This window comes from Cornus florida, unplaced genomic scaffold (assembly GCF_030987335.1).
Source record: "Cornus florida cultivar Cherokee Brave unplaced genomic scaffold, ASM3098733v1 CherokeeBrave_3.0.0_Hap2_Chr05, whole genome shotgun sequence".
Taxonomy (NCBI): domain Eukaryota; kingdom Viridiplantae; phylum Streptophyta; class Magnoliopsida; order Cornales; family Cornaceae; genus Cornus; species Cornus florida.
Genome location: NW_026775575.1, coordinates 99,988,215 through 100,008,050, shown reverse-complemented (window position 1 = coordinate 100,008,050; position 19,836 = coordinate 99,988,215). Strand labels below are relative to the sequence as shown.

Below are 19,836 nucleotides of genomic sequence, written 5' to 3'. Positions count from 1 at the left end.
GCTAAATTGTTTCTTTGATCTACATAGGTGATTGTTCTTTTACATCAAAATAAATGGAATCTTAACCCTTTACGTCCTTTTTGAATTTGTAAAAATGAGATATTTTAATGTCGGACTTGGACTTCTAAAGATGACCACTTACAATCTTATTAATGTTATTAAAGGTAACGTCTAGGCTCGGTGCCCAAGTCTAGCGCCTGCTGTAATATCAGGAGTATTGATGTTTACTAGGCGCGTGCCTTGATTGTTCCTCATCCTATTTGTCAGATGCGCTTCATTGTTAACATTTATATATATATAATGATTATTCTATTTCTTGAGTCAAATAGGATACTTTTGGCAACTTAATAACCAAATAAGAAAGCCTAATTGTACGAAAGAATGAACTTTTGTTCAAAAAATAAATAAATAAGAAAACGCAAAAATCAAAGTGTCAATCGAATATAAAAAAAGTGAGATTGTGAGGCCCTAATTGCAGACCAAACGACGAAGTCATATCAATTCTTTCTTCTCTCTCTTCCCATCTACTCCTCTTTTCTCATCTATGTTTACTTGTCTCCATTCATCTTCTTTTTTTTCTTTTCTTTTTTTCTTTTTTTTTTCTCTTTTTTTTTTTTTTTTTTTTTTTTTTGGCTCAAAAAGCTTTTTTGCCATTACTCTAATGTTATGCTCGGGAACAAGAGCTTTAATGGCGAACCCATATCGTTCTCTTTTAAGACCTGTAGTTATGTATATGCTTTTGCCTTAACTCTAATAAACTAATTTTCAGGAACATCTGTTCAAATAATAATAATATAATAAAAATAAAAAATTGCAAAACACCCCAATATTGAAATAGTATTCCCATCTATCATTACCTTGTCACACCATATCACTTGCTCCTAAAACTCAAATCACTTTCTACTCATAAACTCCAAAAAGCTTTGCTGCTGCCATTACTCTAATGTTATGCTCAGTTGTATGAAATTGGTGTCTTGTAATTATAATTGAAAGAAATTTTTAGTTTATTTCAATTCCAGGATACCAATTCCATCCAACCTCACATAATAGCAATTCTAAAGGGTTTATATGCTCTAGAAATTATGCAATTACATTACAGCTTTCTTTAAGTTCCACATGTCAAAAAATAACAATAATGAAACTCCAGCATCACAAAATCACTGATGTAACCAAAACCAAAAGGCACCCTGAACAGAAAAGGACCAGTCCAAATTTTGCTCATAATGGGAAAAAGGGGCAATAGTATTATTTGAAAATTAAGATATATTAAAACATGTTACGATCACAAGTTTTCTGGTTTCTCCAGACAGCACATGCAACTCAATCATTTCATCAAATACTCAATTAAAGCTGAAGAAGTAGAATATCACGGGCACTACTACTTAAAGACTACCACCCCTAAGAGCAAGCACTAGATGGAGCACGGAGCCACCCTCAATATTATAATCTTTCGCAGTTTTGTCATCTCCAAGCTGCTTACCGGCATAAATGAGCCTGAAAAACAGTGAATATAACGGTAAGTGATATATTATTTTCACAGTTACAATAAAAAAGAAAAAGAGGAGCACGTTCTATATTAAAATTGGAAGGTCGTCCTCGACATAGCAGGAACCACAGAACCCCCCTATTAACCAAATCTTCGTAAGACAAATATGTCCAGGGTAAAAATATAATAATAAAAACAATGTATTGAGGAAAAGGTAGAATATCTAGGCCAACAACTTGTTTAGTAAGGTACTAAGGTCGTAACTAAAAAAATAACTAAGATGTCTCATGAGTGATAAAAAATAATAATCTAGTATCAACACAAAAACAAGTTGAATATTCGAAATTGCATTATTAGATTAATGAATCAAGCCATTAAATTATGCAATAACTTATATTAACTAGATTCAATTATCCATGAGGGGAAGAGATTTAAAGATGTCGCAAAATATAAACGACGTGGATCAAGTAGGGTAGCCCTTCAGCGTAATGTATGATACAGATACCCAAATAAAACTGAAAGATGAATCATAAAGCCATACTTTATAAGATGGAATGTTTTGGCAGCTAAAAAAAAATGCTCATAAAACGAACAAGACAAATGTTAAGATGGGTGTGAGACAAGATATGAAAGGATAAGATTAAAAACGAAAACATGTGTACAAAATGGTAGTAGCACTCATCAAGAAAGCAAGGTCTATAACCATATCATAAAAGAAGAATGACATGGTCAACTTCGACCCTTAACCTCATTAAACACCTTAACCTCGATAAAGTAAATGGTATCCACACTATCATGGGGGAAAAAAAACGACTGCTTGAGTTGATATGTGAATAGAAAATCCAGACACAAACTCTAATGTAACCAAACATAACACGAGTTGCAGCAAGTTCTTGTGCAATATTGGACTTCAAGGTCGCCAGTGGTATCATTTCAAATCCATTCAGATCATCGAAGAATCTCCCTAAATTGAATGTCATTCATATTGAGACATCCTAGAAGAAAAATCCGGTAAAGAGAACACTACAATAAATCATCTAAGAAACATATTAGCATCAAGTCCTATGCAAAATATAATGGACCTATTTTGAATTCCATGGGACATGAAATAAATCTTAAATTGATAAACTTGAAATCATTTAGTTTGAAACAAGTCCAGTAGTAGCGGGGTTGGGGGGACCTAGCATATTAAAAAAGGCATGAATAACCATTTTGAGGATGCTAATTTATGTGAATCATTCAACCAATATATATGTACAAAAACCAAACAGGAACACTAAGTTAGACAAAGAAGAGGTATAGGCAAATAATTATTCAAATTTTAAGATTAAGAATACAAGGCATATAACTTAAACAGCTCTAAGTAGAGTAATAAAATCAACATCGAAGTCAAATAAGCACAAAATGAGAAAAACACGAACCTTTGCTGCACTGGAGGAATTCCTTCTTTCTCCTCAACCCGTTCTTTGATCCTGTCAATGGTGTCAGTTGGTTCAATATCAATTTCGATTTCTTTTCCTGTCAGGGTCTTCACTTTAATCATAGTTCCTCCCCTGAGCCTCAGAACCAGATGAAGTGTTGACTCTTTCTGGATGTTGTAATCTGCAAGAGTTCGGCCATCTTCCAATTGTTTACCAGCAAAAATCAATCTCTGCTGATCAGGTGGGATACCTTCCTTGTCCTGGTAAACAATCATAAACCTTTAGCGAAACATGAATGAATACTGCAACTTATGGAAAACAAGGAACGTTGCACAATCCCAGACATAACCCCTCCCCTCATCCCAAAGAGAAATATATATATATATATATGTAGAGAGAGAGAGAGGAGGACGAGATACAGTGAAAAATAAGAACTTATGTCAAATTAGATAGTTCATTCTCATTCAATCCCTAAATGTTAAAAAATTCAGACTGTCGTCGGTAATTGAATATAAATTTTAGTACTACACAAGCCTACGCATTAAGCAAAGGGAAATATTAAGTATGCTATGTAAATTTTCTTTCTTTCTTTCTTTCTTTTTCCTGTACCAAAACAGCAAGAATTATTCATGAAAATAATAACACTGTGAAAAGTCATCATCTACTAGTGACCCATTTACATAGTGAAACAAGTAATAGCAAGCACAGCGGAAATAGCCTTATCGTCCATGGTCACCTTTTTTGCTCCGTAAATCTTACATGCGGAGCATTTACGTGCACGCAATTTTGGTTGAAATGTGACAATTGGATAAGCTGCTCGATTCTGTACATCCTCTGGATGAATCAACCTCATGTCTCTTATTACAATTAAATGCCTGCAATCTCCCTGGTGAAAGTAAAGATAACCAGCACCAAGTCAAAATTTTAAGTCTCAAAAGCGGGTCCTGTGCATGTCAACTGTCTTGAAGTGAGGCATTACCACATTGCCTAAAAGTTCTTTTTGCTTCTGCTGTAATTCACCAGAAATGATACATTCCCACTTTTCAAGTGCCTCATTCTTCGAAATTCTAAGCCAAACAAATATAGGTTCACTGTAGTCTATAGCAGAAGGATCCCTCAAGTCATTGCAAAATATATTTTTAAGGAAATATCCAGATGTATAGTACTGCCCTGCTTCTTTCATAACCCCATCTGTCAAGCAATATATCTTGTCCTGCAGTTCTTGCCGTCCTAAAACCAAGAATTCTTTGGTCTCTACCCATGTTTGTTTGTTATGGTAAACCTCAATGCAAAGAACAACTTCTGGATAAGGCACTGGTGCATGTTCACATGCATTTGATGACTTGACATTTGTCGTCAAACTAGTTCTCAGGGATGTCATCCTCTCGTTTTTCTTTGAGAATATAACTACTCCGCAACTACCATTGAATGAATGCAGCCTTGCTGCTGCTTTATCTTCATCTTGCTTTTGTTTAATCCACCAAAGGGAATTGTAACATACGGATCTTCTTGATCCTCAACGCAAGACACCATCATCTCTCTGTCTTCCACCACAATTAGGGGTTTTTTTTCTTTTTTTTTTTTCGTCACGGCTTAAGAGTTAAGACCCAAAGGCGAATAGGACAAAGGAAGACAGACCAGTATCAATTAGGGTTTTGTGTTGCCTGAATATGACTGCCGGAAGAAAAAAAAAGCAGTAGGGATACTACTTGGACAGATCAACCCGCACCCAATTCGGTTTTTCACAGGCTTGGCGTCACAAGGCCGATCGGGTTAAAGGTCATGTTTTGAATGTGTAATAATCTATGTACCTTATGTTGTATACCATGTGTGTTCATCATGCAAGAGTAGGCAAAAGATATGACCAACAACAATATTATCCCCAACAAAACATACAAAGAAACAACCAAAAACTAAAATTCTATTGGAAACCCTAAAATCAGCAAACTCACAAATCATCCATGAATAATAACATATTGACTGCTTGAAAAAGAAAAAAATCAACGAAACCAATCATAATCGTAATCATAATCCAAATCAAAATAATCAAAGCGCAAAAGAGCAACAAAAAATTGCGCTTTAATCGGTCGATGTATTTAAGTTTATACATATATACATATAGAGAGAGAAGGAGAAGGACCTGAATCTTGGCCTTGACATTATCGATTGTATCGCTGCTCTCGACTTCGAGAGTGATGGTCTTTCCAGTTAGGGTTTTTACGAAGATCTGCATGTTGTTAACGCAAAGTCGCAAGAGAGAGGAGACGGAGCTGCTTATTTTTTATCAAATAAAAGTCAATTACGCTATTTATAGGCGTTATTCGAATATAAGACCTCTCCGAATTGTTTATGGAAAAGTAATTGTGTAATTTTTCATTATTTATTGGGATATATATTTCGTGCCACAAAGATATAATACTCTCCTAGCGAAGTTTTAATAATTTTTTTTATTATATTGATAAAAATGAAGTTTCAAATATGTTCTTATTAAAAGATAAAATAGTGATTCGTAATTAAAATAGTTATTTAGTTAAAAGGATAGTTTGAAAATGTTATAAAAAAAAATTACATTCAATTTTAGAATGGAACATATTTTCTAGGACATTTTAAAATAAAAAGGTGTATAATTATTTTGAAACAAAGAAAGTAATATTTGAATTGTTTATGAAAAAGGAATTGTGGAATTTTTCATTATTTATTGGGATATATATTTCGTGCCACAAATATATAATAATAGTTGTGATGGTGGTAACACACTCTAGATATGTTAGTGGTGGGACTTGGACAAAAAATAAAATCACTAGTTGGGCTAGGAAAAAAATTTTGATAAGTAGGGTTTTCTAATTTTGGATGATTAAAACATGTGGGTTCCTATTAGAATTTGGAAGGAAGTCGACTTCTTCCTTTTAAAATAAAAAACTCATTTATATTTTTTATTTTGTTTTAAATTATAATTCAATTATTTTAAATTTCTTTAATTGTTTATGATATTATTTTTATATATGCCATGTGACGTTTCCTAATTGGCTAACTTCCTAATTCCTCTTATACATGTGATTTTAAAAAAAAATAATAATAAAAATAAAAAAAATAAAAAAAAAATTTATTAGCAAAAAATATACTGACACTAAGTTTATCTCTTTGACTACTCGAACTTTAGACCTTGTAGGAGTAACTTTTACCGTAGCAATGGTAATAAGGACAACATTAATAACAAGTAAACTTTGATTATACAATTTTTTTTAAGTCAAGCAAACGCATACACCCTCGATCTATTGCTTTAGAACACCCATGGTTTGAAATTTCATAATTTCATGGGAATTAAATTTCAGAAATAATTTCACTTGTTTGGAACCATAAAATTTTTAAAACGGAATGGAATTTGAAGGGATTTCAAATGACATTTTGTAAGGTTGAAAATTTCAAGAAAAAGTGAAGAAACTAGCAAAAAATGCACATAATGGAAAAAATCGTAATTTTTTTTTTTTTAAGCTACTTTGGTTATAAAATGCACACAATGAAAAGGTCACTTGGGTGCCTTCTCAAATTCAATCATTGAAATGAAAAAATAAATAAATAAAAATCGATAGTTTACTAAATTGACAATTATTTATTTGTTAACTCATTTATATATTAATAGTTACAAATAAATTTTAAAAAATCAATTAAAAAGGTCATTTGGGTGCTTTTTCAAATTCATAACTGAAATTAAAACATTAAGTAATGCACTAAACAAATAATAATATGAAAAACATTTTAAAGTATATGAAAAACATTTGGAAATAATAAAAACCCTAGACTTTTATAATAGTATATATAGATTTTAACTAGCTATTAAAAATAATGACTAATGCTCCGTTTGGTTGGAGGGATGGAAGGGAGAGGGGGAGGGATGAATGAGTAATCCTTAGGGAAGGGAAAGTGTCTCCTTCATTTTTTGTTTAGTTGAATGGAAGGGATGACAAAAAGGATTGATAGAAGGGTAGTTTTTTTTTGTTTGGTTGGAAGGAATGAAATGATAGTTTTAATACACTTTTTACTAATATACCCTTACTATATAAAGTTATAAAATTAATTAATTTAAAATTATTTAATAATATTGAGCTCTAGTAACAAGTTGTCTAAAATGAATGTTTTATACGTACCAAACAAATTTTTTTTTTTTTTTAAATGAATACTTCAAAATTCAGATGCTGTACTGTTAATGGGTTATTTGATTGGCAAATTCAACATTTCATACTTCTCACAATATACTTCAAAATTCAGATGGTGTTAAATAGGTTTTTCTAATTAGCAAATTCAACAATTCATACTTCTCGCAATATTCAATCACTGGAAAATGCCCAGCGCGCAATTACTAATTTTTAAGACAGAGTAAAACATTTCATAAGATATGTTTGAACCTTTTGCTATCATTAGAAAAATCACTCATATACTTTATATTCACTAATATTTTCATGCCACAAAAATGAAAGAGAACAATGTAAGAACATCTTGAATAAAATTTAATGAGTCCTAAAAGAGCAACCAGTTTATTTTATTTATGTAAATGAAGAAACCAAATCTTCAACCAAAATAAACAAATAAAGTATATAACAATAATTGAAATGCAGTGCAAGAAAAAAAAAAAAAAAAAAACAGCATGAACAAAAAATTATTGACTCTTCAAGAGTCATTTCCTCTATCCATCACCATATTAAGCAATTCAAGACGCCTCTCAGTTGGAACAGCAAAAAATGCGCTTTTGTGCTGAGGGTATTTGATAAGGAATATAAATGCATCCAACTGTTTATTATCAGGAACTCCAATTCTCATTAGTTCAGCAAATAATTCTTCATCTGGATGATAATTAGTTTGTGTTTTCTCAACTATTGCAACTCTCTTTGCTGCAATTTCGAGTCCCTTCTCAGCAACAAGATTTCCTTTTTCAATTGCCTCGGCTACTTTGTTAATTCCAGATCCAATAACTTCAATCTCTCTCTCAAACACATCAGCCATTACATCCTTTCTTTTTGAACCCTTTGAAGACCCCCCACATTGTGAATTTGACTCATGGTTGTTGTTTTGAGTACTACTTGAGGTACCATTCTCTGTTCCCCATTTGCTAACTTTTTCCTTTGCACTTATAGCACCTTGACCAGTAGCTCTATCTTTTACAAAAAGTTCAAACAACTTCTCATAATGGTTGATTTTGGTGTGCCTCCATTTTGAAGATGATGGTTTTGCCTAAAAGTAAGAAACATATATCATGCATTATTCAAATATATATATACATGATTAAATAAACTAAAAGTAAAATAATTAAAATAAATAATAAAATGACTGCATACCTCTATGAGGGCCTTCCATACTTCTGGTTCAGCTTTAAAGAGTTTTGTTTCTGGACTCCATGATATCCCACTTAAATTTTTGAACAAGTCATAACATGTGTTAAAATTATTTTTCATTGTTTTCATACGATTTTTCACGTGATCTTTATCAAACGGATAGCCAAGTTTTTGAGAGCATATCTTCACAACATTTGAATATGCAGTAGATGTGAAAGTTCCATCAACTCTGTTCCCATTTTCTTGTTGCTCCAATAATGCATCAAGTAATATACCATCCACTTCTTCAGTCCACTTTATTGCATCTTTCTTAATATCATTCATATTCACATTGTTATTTGATTTCTTCATTTCCACGACCTGTAATTTTTTTTATGTCATATAAAAATAAATTCTCTACAGCACATATTTAAAAAAAAAAAAAGTAAAAATATAAAACCACAAATGACAAATTTTAATGTGAAATAGGCATCTAACATAACAAGATATAGTAATTAGAAATAAAATGTCATCATGATTCAATAAATTAAAGACATGAAAATGCTGTAACAAATATAAAAAAAAAATAGAAACATCATAGTTCGTAGTCCTCCCACATGTTAGCTGCTATGGCATTCCTTATAATTGATCCTTGCTTAGCTTCGTCATCATTAATGAGTGTGTATCTCTCCCCATCATTATGTACATCCATGTTCATGAGGTCTCGTTCAACTTCTTCAATCAATCTTTCATCAGGATCTACACCCATTAGATAATTATGTAGGATACAATATGCTAAAACAATCTCTGTAACTGTATCAACTGGGTAATGAGCCTCTGCACCCGTTGAAATAATTGGAAATCGTTTTTTAAGCACTCCAAATACTCTTTCAATTACATTGCGCAAGGAAGAATGTCGAAGACTAAATAATTCTTGAGCATTTTCTGGTGCACGTGATGAGTATTCTTTCAAATGATACCGAACACCTCTATATGGAGTTATTAGTCCACTCGTTAACATATAACCTCCATCCACTAAATAATATTTACCTAGAAGAAATAAAAACATTATAAGTTACTATTTTTAACTTATGTCATCATAAATCATAAATTTGATACAAATGACTATAAGTTACCTTCAGGGATTATTAATTTTTCTTCTCGTTCTGAAAGGGCATTTTTTATGACCCTTGAATCAGATGCCGTTCCTTCCCACCCAGGCAAAACATATGTAAATTTCATGTCAAACGAGCATGCCGCTAGGACATTTTGTGTTGGATAGTCTTTTCTTCCCCGATATCTTGGTGCATCTTTTTTAGATACTTTCACACGAATATGAGTCCCATCTATGGCTCCTACACAATCCTGAAATTTTTAAAAAGTTATTATTATTATTCTATATGTCATAAATATTTGAAAGATAATATTAATCATATAAATTAAATTTTTTACCTTGAAATAGAGATAAAATCTACTACTATGGCGTATTTCTGGAGGGACTTCGGAACCTCTTGGTGGTTGTAGGTATAAATCTTCTAAACTGATTATTGCTTTTAGTACATCATGAAAATGACGACTAATGGTCTCGCCAGATCGAATAAAGAAGAATTGAATGGCACGATTCTTCACATTATGCGACAAGATATAAAGAAACTTTGCTACTTTCTCCTCAACCAAAACATTTCTATTGTCCTTGAGACGACCAGTGGAACGAAGTATGTTACACAATTTAGTAAATGCATATGGTCCCATACGTAATATATCTCGACAATTCTCATTAGAAGCAAGTTTTTTCATTAGTTGTTCACGCATACTAAGTTTTTCCCCATCAATATCATTTATTGCCCTATTCACATGGTGTGAATGGAATGTCATTCCCATCATGTAAAGGATGCGAACAACATAACAAATAAGTTGAACCACCTGTATCTTTCGTCTCCATTCCCAGCTACTTAAAGATTCTACAACATTATCACCAAAAGTTTCTTCTTCACAGTCTTGCAGTTCATGTGTCTCATTCTTATCCCCACTCTCATATAAATCTCCTTCTATTTCCATCTAGTAAATGTATGTAATCAATAGATAATTAGTAAGACAAATGAATTAAAATTTAAAATAATTTTATCATTAATAAACAAATAAAACCATTAACTAGTCATGAGAAATTTTTTCTAATTAGTTAATCCTCATAGAAGATAAAATATAAACAACAGAGACGATCAAACAAAGCAACAAATATAAATGTATGTATGCAGTGAAATAAAAGTATTAAGTGTGTATATATATCACATATAGTTGCAAATACATTTCCTCTGGCTTGTGAGATTAAATTTATAATAATGGCATGTCCATCAGGTATATATATATATTGCATGGTAGGAAATTAAAACAAACAAAATGTCTGTAACACAATATCAGTGTGCTAATCGATTAATGTACATATTCTTAGCCTTAATACAAATGAATAAACATGGTAGGAAATTAATACAAATGAATAAACTTTAGCATAAGAGTATCAAATGAATTGGGTGCGGGGCGACCTCAAGCAGCTCGATCGGCAGTGGGTGTTGCAATATTAATGGTTGCTACAGAAAGCATTTTGGTTGTTGGTATAATGATATTGGGGCGTAAAATATGGGGGTATTGTATAGTAAGGAAGAGAAGGTAGCTTTAACTATAAAAAAAAAAAACAAAAAAAAGGAAGAGAATATAGAACAGACCAAAATGATCAAGATGAATATCAGAAAACGTGTGTAGAGAAAAATTTTAGTAAAAAATGATTTATTTATGGAGAGATTTATTTTAATAAAGTTTCTATATTGACGAAACTCTACTGAGTAATTAATAATTGACAATACTTTATCTGCAAAAGAAATAACTGTATGAAGTTTCTATATTGATGAAACTCTACTGGGTAATTAATAAATCTTGTGCTTGGGGTTGGTTGTTACAGAAAATATATATATATATATATATATATATATATATATATATATATATACAAAATTAAAAGCAAAACAGAAAAGGTACCTGAGTTGTGCTTTTCACGAATCTATGTTCAACAAAGTTTATCAGCTTCAATGAAGTTTGCCGGCAAAATAATCAGTATAGCGGCAAAATAATCAGTATAGTTGTATAACGCAGTGGGGTTTTAACAATTTTTAGGAAGGACAAAAATGGAAATTACAACCAAAATTGGTAGTTATCCTTTTTTCTCTCCACTCTTCCCCCAAATTTGGGCGGATAGGAAAATGTATAGCAAGGAGGGATAAAGCATCCCTCCTTGCTTCCTCCCTCTCTTCCCTTCCCTCCAACCAAACATAAAAACATTGATCCATCCCTCCTCCTATCCATCCCTCCCCAATCAATCCCTCCAACCAAACATAGCATAAAGGACTTTTTGCTTGTAGTCAGGAAAAAAAAAAAAAAAAAAACTACTAAATTTACCAAAATTGCCCTTCTACAAACTACTTTATAGTATGTTTAGTTGGAGGGGAATGATGGAGGGAAATATATGAGATCGTGGTTAGAAGATTCTTTTCAAATTTGGTTGGAGAGAGTGAAGAGAGTGAGGAAGCAATAGTGATAGGAAAATGATAAGAGAACCGAATCAAACAACCGAATAAAAGGTCGAATTTAACGTGGCTCAGCCACGTCAGATTATTTTCTAAAAAGATATCTCCTACCTCTTCCCTTCTCTCTCCTTTCTTCCTTTAATTCTTGATTTTTCTTTTGTATTCAATCTTATCTTTGATTTTGATTTTGTCTCTCTTTCGATTTCGTAAAATTGAAGATAAAATAAAAAATAAATAAATTTCTTCATGTTTTGCAAATACAAAATCACAAAACCAAAACAGAACAAAAAAGAAAAAGAAAAAGAAAATAAAAGTTACAACTGTTGTTTCTCTCCTTCAGATTTTGTATCCATAAAAATCAAATAAAAATTTTGAGAAGATTCATCCGTTTCTCTTCTCTGGATTAATAACAACTCTTGTGTGGATATTTACTTACAAAAAAAAAAAATTTGCATAGTTTTCATCTTGAATTGGAAAGATTTATTCTTGGAAGATTTATGAATAGAGAAAAGTAGGTAATCTTAAAAAATGAGCTGAAGATAAAGAATTTTGGATCTTGTATCTAGAATACTTCCGATATATGTATCTCAAAAGAGGAAATGTATAAGAAGAATTGGTGAAGAACCAGACACAGAGAGAAGAAAGAACGAAGAGGAAGGGAGAGAAAAAATAAAAAACTGGGAAAGAAAAGATCAATGATAAGGAATTAGGTAATGAAATTATTTGACGCGGACAAAGCCAATAAAATTTGATATTTATTTCGGTAGAAACCTTCAGTTTCTCTATCACTGCACATAGTGATAAAGCATCCATCCTTTCTTTGTATTTTTCTATTCACCTAGAATTAGGGGAAGAGATGAAAGAAAAAAAGTGATAACTACCGACAAATATGTAATTTTTATTTTTAATATTCTTAAAATTTTGAAATAAATATTTACTTTTTTGTAAAAGCTTAAAATTATAGTATATTAGTAAAACAACTATAAATACTATCTTTTCCTGCATTCTAACTAAATAAGAAAACAGTGGTACCATGTCTATCATTTTTAATATCCATTCCATTCAACTAAACAAAAAGTGAGACGATTTCCATTTTCAGGATGCCTCATCCATCCCTCCCATTTTCCTTCCATCTATTTTTCTATCCTTCTACCCAAATATATCTCATTATACAAGTCTCTTTGATTTATTTAACACCTCATGTCCTAACATGATAAATATATATATATATATATATATATATATATATTATTTATTTGTTCAAATTCAAAATTTTCCAGACGTGCAAATAAAATCTTATTTGAATTGCAATCTAGTTATTTTTCTAACTCCAATTTCAATTCCAAATTATATCATAATAACCATTAATTGCAAAATACTTAGGAAAATAAATGAAATGAAATGATAACAATAATCTTTATTTATGTTTGGATAGATAGAAGAGAAAATAAAATAAAAGATAGTAATTTTATTTTAATATGATAAAGTGGAGAAAAGAAGAGAAATGATAACAAAATTACTATCATATCCTTTTAAATAAAAGGGATATGAATGGAATAATAAATTTTTTTTTTTAATTGTTTAGGGCAGTTTTGAAATTATACTTAAACACTATCATTTATTTCCCTGTCTTCTCATTTTCGAAGAGATAAAAAATGACGGATAAGGAAGAGTTATCCTTCCCTATCCTTTCTTAAGCCCTATTATTTCTTTTATTTTCTTTCCTTATCCCTCCAAATCATCCCATCTAAACACACTTTGTTATTATGGTTTTTTGTTAGTTTTTTTATACAAGACAAAAAGAGTTACAAATTAAATTAGTAAATGCAGGGAGTCAAAATATAGCACTCCAAAATTTGCTGAAATCAATAACCAACCGAACTATCTTATTGTCATTATGGTTAGAACTATGAATCCTTTAATAATATAATGAAAAAGTTTGATTGTACATTGACCTATCCCTTTAATTTGTACGAGTAATTTGATGTCTATAATTTTCGTTGAGGATGCCAGCGGCTTCACACGATTCAAATGTCAAGATATCCATCTAAAAGACAAATGTGTCCCCCCCTTCTTCTTTCTCAATTTAATTTTTATTTGAATAATTACTCTTAAATGCAAGAGAGGAATTGGAAGACAGATCACATATGGGGGTGGCCCTGCAACGATGGTTATACTGGTGGATTTTAATACGTCAGCCATAAATGAAAAAAAATATTTGAATATAATAACAACAATGATAATATCGTAAAATTACAACAAACATTCCGATCACTACTATTCATAAAATTAACAAGTGCTAGTAATTTTTAAAAAAAGTTTTCATCAGTATTATTAGCTCAAACTAAAAAGAAAAAAAGTCGAGATAATTTATTCTTGAGAAATGCTTCTGGTGCTTGAGGAGCCCTCCCTCCTAAGATTAGATTGTTTAAAGGGTAAATTATATTAATCTTTTTTGAACTTTGGACAAATTATATACGAATTGGTCATTCAACTCGTGTTGCAACTAAAGAGTGACGTTGAGTGTAAAAAAATCAATAATAGATTATTTTGCATTTAATACAAGGGAAGGATAAAAATTATTATTTTATAAAATTTGATCAAAAAGTTTACAAAAAAAAAAAAGTTAGGGATGTCATTGAACACATGCGAATCAAATTTTAAGTAAAATCTTAAGAAATATCAAAGTAATAAATCTTAAACGGTATACATATGTGCAATTTGCTCAAACATCATGAGATTTTTGTTTAAAATGAGACCCATGAGTCTTTAGCTGGGTAGACTCTACAAAGTTGATATTAAGTGAGTACGTCCAACATACTACCTATCTTAAAGTCAACAGCATCCACCATCTTAATTCTTTTAAAACAAATTTTTTTATACAAGTATGACCAATTCCATTGGGGAAAATAATTAGATGATTTCGGATCATATAATTTTGGCCAATTACAATTTGCATCCGACCCACCCAATATATTTTGATTCCACTAATGCAGCTCTCTCTCTCTCTCTTGAGTAATTCTTTTAAGGGATAATTATACTGACCTCCCTTGAGATTTTGTTAATATATATTGACTTCCCCTCTTGTTTGTCAAATAACACTGACCTCCCTCAAAATTTATAAATTGATAACAGTGACCTCCCTTGCCGTTCAACAATTAACGATTTAAGCTTATGTTCGTCGAAAAAATTAGTACAAAGGCAATTTTACCCTTCTAATACATGAAATGACATTTTTAACCTCAATAATCACTGCAAATTTACAATACTATCCTTAACTTATAAACTCAAAAGGACAATGGTGCCCTCATATATATCAACGACACCCAATGGGTCTAAACTGCAGCAACGAAATTTACCAGAGAGACCAATGGCGGCTGTTTTACTGGCGAGAAACGAGAGCAAGGAAAGATGGGTCAGCGACCAAATAGGCAAGAATAGTATGAAACCCAGTTCGGCGAACAAACTGCAACTCCGGTGACAACAAAATTGTTGTCTCTTGAGACCTTCCTTGGTTTCGCTGACAGCAAAATCCAATTCGGACTGAACCACATCGGAACCAAAAATTTGTAGACAAAGAAATATAGATACATACCCAGAGAGAGCGCTTAGCTTTTGATAAGGGCAACAATGGTTGCTAGGGAGGTAAAACTCGCAATGGGCAGTTTGTGATGGTGCTGGGAAGCTTCGTCGAGATGGGTCTTGAAGGTTGGCCGAAGTATAAGATGATGCTGGAATCTCGCTAGAACTGGGTTTCGTCGAGCAAGCTACAACAATAATAGTCGCGATTCCGGCGATGGTAGTGAGCAACATAGTGTAAGGATTCGGCCGCGATGCAAGCACTGAATTTAGCAAAGATGGGCTGGCGAGCAAACAAGAACGGGGCAATAAATATGAACAGCGGTAAAGGAGTTTACCGGCGAGCACAAACCGCGACATGGAGAACTCACCGGCGAGGAATGAAGAATCCATCGGCAAGTTGTCTTTCGGGTGCACTCCTCGACGGCAAAGGTTCATGCAACGCGTTTGCCGGAGATATTGTTCGGAGCTTTGCATACTAACACTTAGATTAATGGAGCTTTGCATACTCACACTCACAATCTGACCCATCGTCGCTATCCGTCGCCGCGACTGTTGTGCTTGCCGTCGTCGGTCACCATCATCGGCCGTCATCTAAGCACACTGACGGTCGCCATCATCGGCGGTCTCGTCATCCTTGCCGACCATTTAGTTGTTCTAAGCTCGCCGCTACCAAGCCGGAAAGTTCCATTGCTGTAAAATCTTTAATAGCCGGTAAGTTCTCTTGTCGTTGATAGTACAGACCGCTTGGGTCATCACCGGTAAAGCACAGTCCCAACATCTACAAATCAGTCGCTTGTTCCCCGGAACAGTTCCTTCTAGCTTAAGCACTGTTTAGTTTGTAATACCCCTAATTTTAAAAAGATAGTCTCGGTATTTATTTATTTATTTTTATTATATTTTTTTAATTGTTTAATTGATTATTTGACTAATTGTTTATGTGTTTAATTGAATTAAGTGTTACTTGATTAATTGGCTACTTATCTGTGTTATTTGTATTTTGTCTAAGTATTATTTGTATTATTTGTTTAATTAGATTGTGGGCTATGTATTTGATTAATTGTAATTAATTATAAATTAAATGATTAAATATTTTATTTTATTTTATTTTATGGTTATGGTTAGTGGTAATGGACTAACTAATTAGGTCCCACGGATTAATTGAATAGGAGGTTGGATGGGTATGGATAATTACCCATGGATAGTTGTATATGTATATATATAGATATATATGTATATACATATATATATAAATGAAAGTAATTTATTAATATTATAGTAACTTTAGTATTAATAAATAATCTGATGTATATATTTTATATATTTATATAATAAGGATATACATATATTTTATACATAACATGTTTTAAGTTACCTTTTTAATATTATGGTAACTTTAGTATAAATAAATAATCTGATGTATATATTTTATTTATTTAATAAGGATACAGATAGATTATATACGTAACATGTTTTAAGTTACTTTTTAATATTATGGTAACTTTAGTGTAAATAAATAATCTGATGTATATATTTTATTTATTTAATGAGGATATAGATAGATTATATACGTAACATGTTTTAAGTTACCTTTTAATATTATGGTAACTTTAGTATTAATAAATAATCTAATGTATATATTTTATACATAGATTATATACTTAACATATTTTAAGTTACCTTTTTAATATTTTTATTTTTTATTTTTCTTTATTAAGTTGACTTGGATTGAGAAAAGGAATAGGGTTGTTATTTAGCCTATAAATACACAACTATAGGTTGAAAAATGGGTGAAAATATATCACGTAATATATTCTATAGAGAAAGAGTTAGAGAGAGAAGGAGAAAGAGGAAGGAAGGAGGAGAAAACCCTGTAGAGAGAATATCAAGGAAGAAGAAGTTTAACTTTCGATTCGAAAGTTTAAGGTAAGTTCTTCTTCTATTTCTTTCCCTTTGATTCGTGTTTCTGTACATGCCTAGGAAATTCTAGAATTTATTAAACACATAAAATTAAATAATTATGCATGTTTAATTGGGTTAGAACATAGGTTTTATGAAATTGGTTTATATCTGTTCTTGTGTTATGAATTAATAAAATGCACGATTTTGATTTGATTTCTTATTTGAATTTTTACATGTTTAAATTATGTATTTTTCATATCTGTGGAATGATGGAACATAGAAACATGCCTAGGATTCCTGAACATTAAATAGGGACTATGTTTGGGTTTTAATAAATTTAAATAGACTCAATCATAATGATACTTACTATTTGAATGTTTTAAACAAACGAATGGATTTAATCTTTTAAAATATTTTAGCAATTGAGATTAAATGTGTAGGATGAATTGGATATAGAGAATCCTTATTTAACGGTATAATAAAATATCATCATGTATAAGATTCAGTTTGTGTAGGACATATGATATAGGAAGTTTAAAGAAATAATAAGTCATTCCTATTATGTGATAACTTGATATCATATTTATCATAGTTATTTATGGAATGTTTGATGTATTTCCTTAATTGTTACATTAATTGTTGGATTGTGTGGTTTAATGCACCGGTATGGGACGGTGACATTCTAGGGATGGATTAACTTATCAGTTAAGTCCTACCTATTTTATATAAGGGAATGGATTAACTAAAATGTTAAGTCCTACTTATATTTAAGTCAGGTCAGCTGAACAAGTTGAATGACTTATGGAGGATTAATTTATTATATAAGGGAATGGATTAACTAAAATGTTAAGTCCTACTTATATTCAAGTCAGGTCAGTTGAACAAGTTGAATGACTTATGGAGAATTAATTTATACTGGATAGGATGGTTACTAGATTTTATATATATAAGTATGGTGCCATGATATGAGCTTGAGTCTCAGGATCAATGGTTAGGGCGCGTATATCGCCAGGGATGTGTAGCTAGATATAGTGTAGTTGTGTACCCTGGTAGGTCTAGGTACTCATGCCCACTATATGTGCGTTTTGCATGTTGCCTACTATTCAGGTTGAGACAACCCTATAGTCTAGTGAGGTTCCTTTAGTGTGTATATATATATATACGTACTACTAGTTACTGTTGGATTAACTAGGATGTATACGTGTATCGGATCTCTGCTTGGACTGTAATAGAGTAGAACTTGTTTGTGGGCCTGACCCACCATTATTTTTCAGGTGTTCGTCACGAGTAGAGGTTGTTCGTGCTGAGCGGGGATCAGTCTACTTCATTATTCCGATGCTACATAGGAGTTCCTTTATGATTCAGTTTCCTGTTTTAGATTACTGTCATTTGTTTAGTTTGGATTTTCTAGGGGTCCACACAGTATGAATTCCCGAGTTGTTTTTTGGAGGATCAGTTGTATCAGAAGAGTTTATTAATTAATGGAAATATATTATGAGATTTATTATTAGATTATCATTTTAATTTCTTGTCAGCATTTTATTTATTCTTCTTTATTCTTTTGTACTCTGTGTTCGTTTATTATCAATTTGTTTTGATATCCTCGGGTATTCGGGCGTGTGCCTGGCCAACCCGCATTCGGAAATTCGGGGGTATCATATAGTTAGTCCATGCTCGTCGGTAAAGACATCTTCCTTCGCCACCGGTATGAACAACCCCTTTCATCTCCATCGTTCCGTGTGTTTGACGGTACATTCCATCGTCGAGCACATCAATGTCCATGCTCTTTTCCGTTGACACCACCCGTCTCCAGCACAGGCCCACTACCAAGGTGGGAATATATAAGAAACAAACATTTGGAGATGAAGCATGGTTGTCGGGGAGCCGTCGGGGACAGAGGAGAGAAAGAGTGGGCTCGTCGATAGTGGCAAGGCCGTGGGAAAGGAGAAGGAAAAAAAAAAAATCTTAAAAAGGGTACAGTTGGTATTTTACATCCATGATATTTTATAATAAATTAATAAGTAAGGTTAAATTAGTAATTTTATTCTTTTCGTTAACAACATCCATTTATAGGAGAGATCAGTGTTATTTGACAAACAAGAGGGGAGGTCAATGTATAATGATGAAACCTCTGAGGAGGTCAGTGTAATTTACCCTTCTTTTAAAAGTTATGAATTCTCCATATTTAATCACTGAATTAAAATATATTTTTTTTAAATTCAAATAAATTATTTAATACTTAGTACATTTTAAAATTCATTGGTTAAATTGGAATGCTCATGATGAGGAGTTCTCATGAGACCATTACTTTTTTTTTTTATTAATTTTTTTTTCTCATTGGGCTAAAACAAAAGCAGGGGTTAAAAAATATGTAATGAGTATTCGTATCGGAAATCAAGGGTCCTGATACCGAGTTTTTCTGGTATATTGGTAAGATTGAAAATTCAGTATGAACTAGTTGATTTGTAATAAATTGTCCGATTCGGCTCTTTTTTAAAGAATTGGACCGATACTCCATGAAAATCAATTGTTTTTTTCTTAAATGGAGGACTTCAGTTTTTTTGGGG

The 19,836-nt window shown here is 31.9% G+C and overlaps 4 protein-coding genes across 4 annotated transcripts; all 4 read right to left on the bottom strand.

Moving 5' to 3' along the window:
* Nucleotides 1-1,245: 1,245 nt before the first annotated feature.
* LOC132307960 (ubiquitin-NEDD8-like protein RUB2) lies at nucleotides 1,246-5,208 on the bottom strand. Its single transcript, XM_059805877.1, has 3 exons — nucleotides 5,048-5,208; nucleotides 2,908-3,167; nucleotides 1,246-1,494 (listed from the first exon to the last, which is right to left on the bottom strand). The coding sequence occupies exons 1-3, from the start codon at nucleotides 5,138-5,140 to the stop codon at nucleotides 1,383-1,385; spliced, it is 465 nt and encodes a 154-aa protein (XP_059661860.1). The 5' UTR covers nucleotides 5,141-5,208; the 3' UTR covers nucleotides 1,246-1,382.
* LOC132307959 (snRNA-activating protein complex subunit-like) lies at nucleotides 3,174-5,035 on the bottom strand. Its single transcript, XM_059805876.1, is given in 1 exon segment — nucleotides 3,174-5,035. A coding segment is annotated over 1 exon segment (705 nt). The 5' UTR covers nucleotides 4,289-5,035; the 3' UTR covers nucleotides 3,174-3,583.
* A 2,364-nt stretch (nucleotides 5,209-7,572) lies between the features above and the next one.
* Nucleotides 7,573-8,585, bottom strand: LOC132309849 (uncharacterized). Its single transcript, XM_059808113.1, has 2 exons — nucleotides 8,238-8,585; nucleotides 7,573-8,133 (listed from the first exon to the last, which is right to left on the bottom strand). Exons 1-2 carry the CDS (start codon nucleotides 8,583-8,585, stop codon nucleotides 7,573-7,575), a joined length of 909 nt encoding a protein of 302 aa, XP_059664096.1.
* Nucleotides 8,586-8,808: 223 nt separating this feature from the next.
* On the bottom strand, nucleotides 8,809-10,271 carry LOC132309848 (uncharacterized). Its single transcript, XM_059808112.1, has 3 exons — nucleotides 9,666-10,271; nucleotides 9,350-9,578; nucleotides 8,809-9,263 (listed from the first exon to the last, which is right to left on the bottom strand). Exons 1-3 carry the CDS (start codon nucleotides 10,269-10,271, stop codon nucleotides 8,809-8,811), a joined length of 1,290 nt encoding a protein of 429 aa, XP_059664095.1.
* Nucleotides 10,272-19,836: the final 9,565 nt, after the last annotated feature.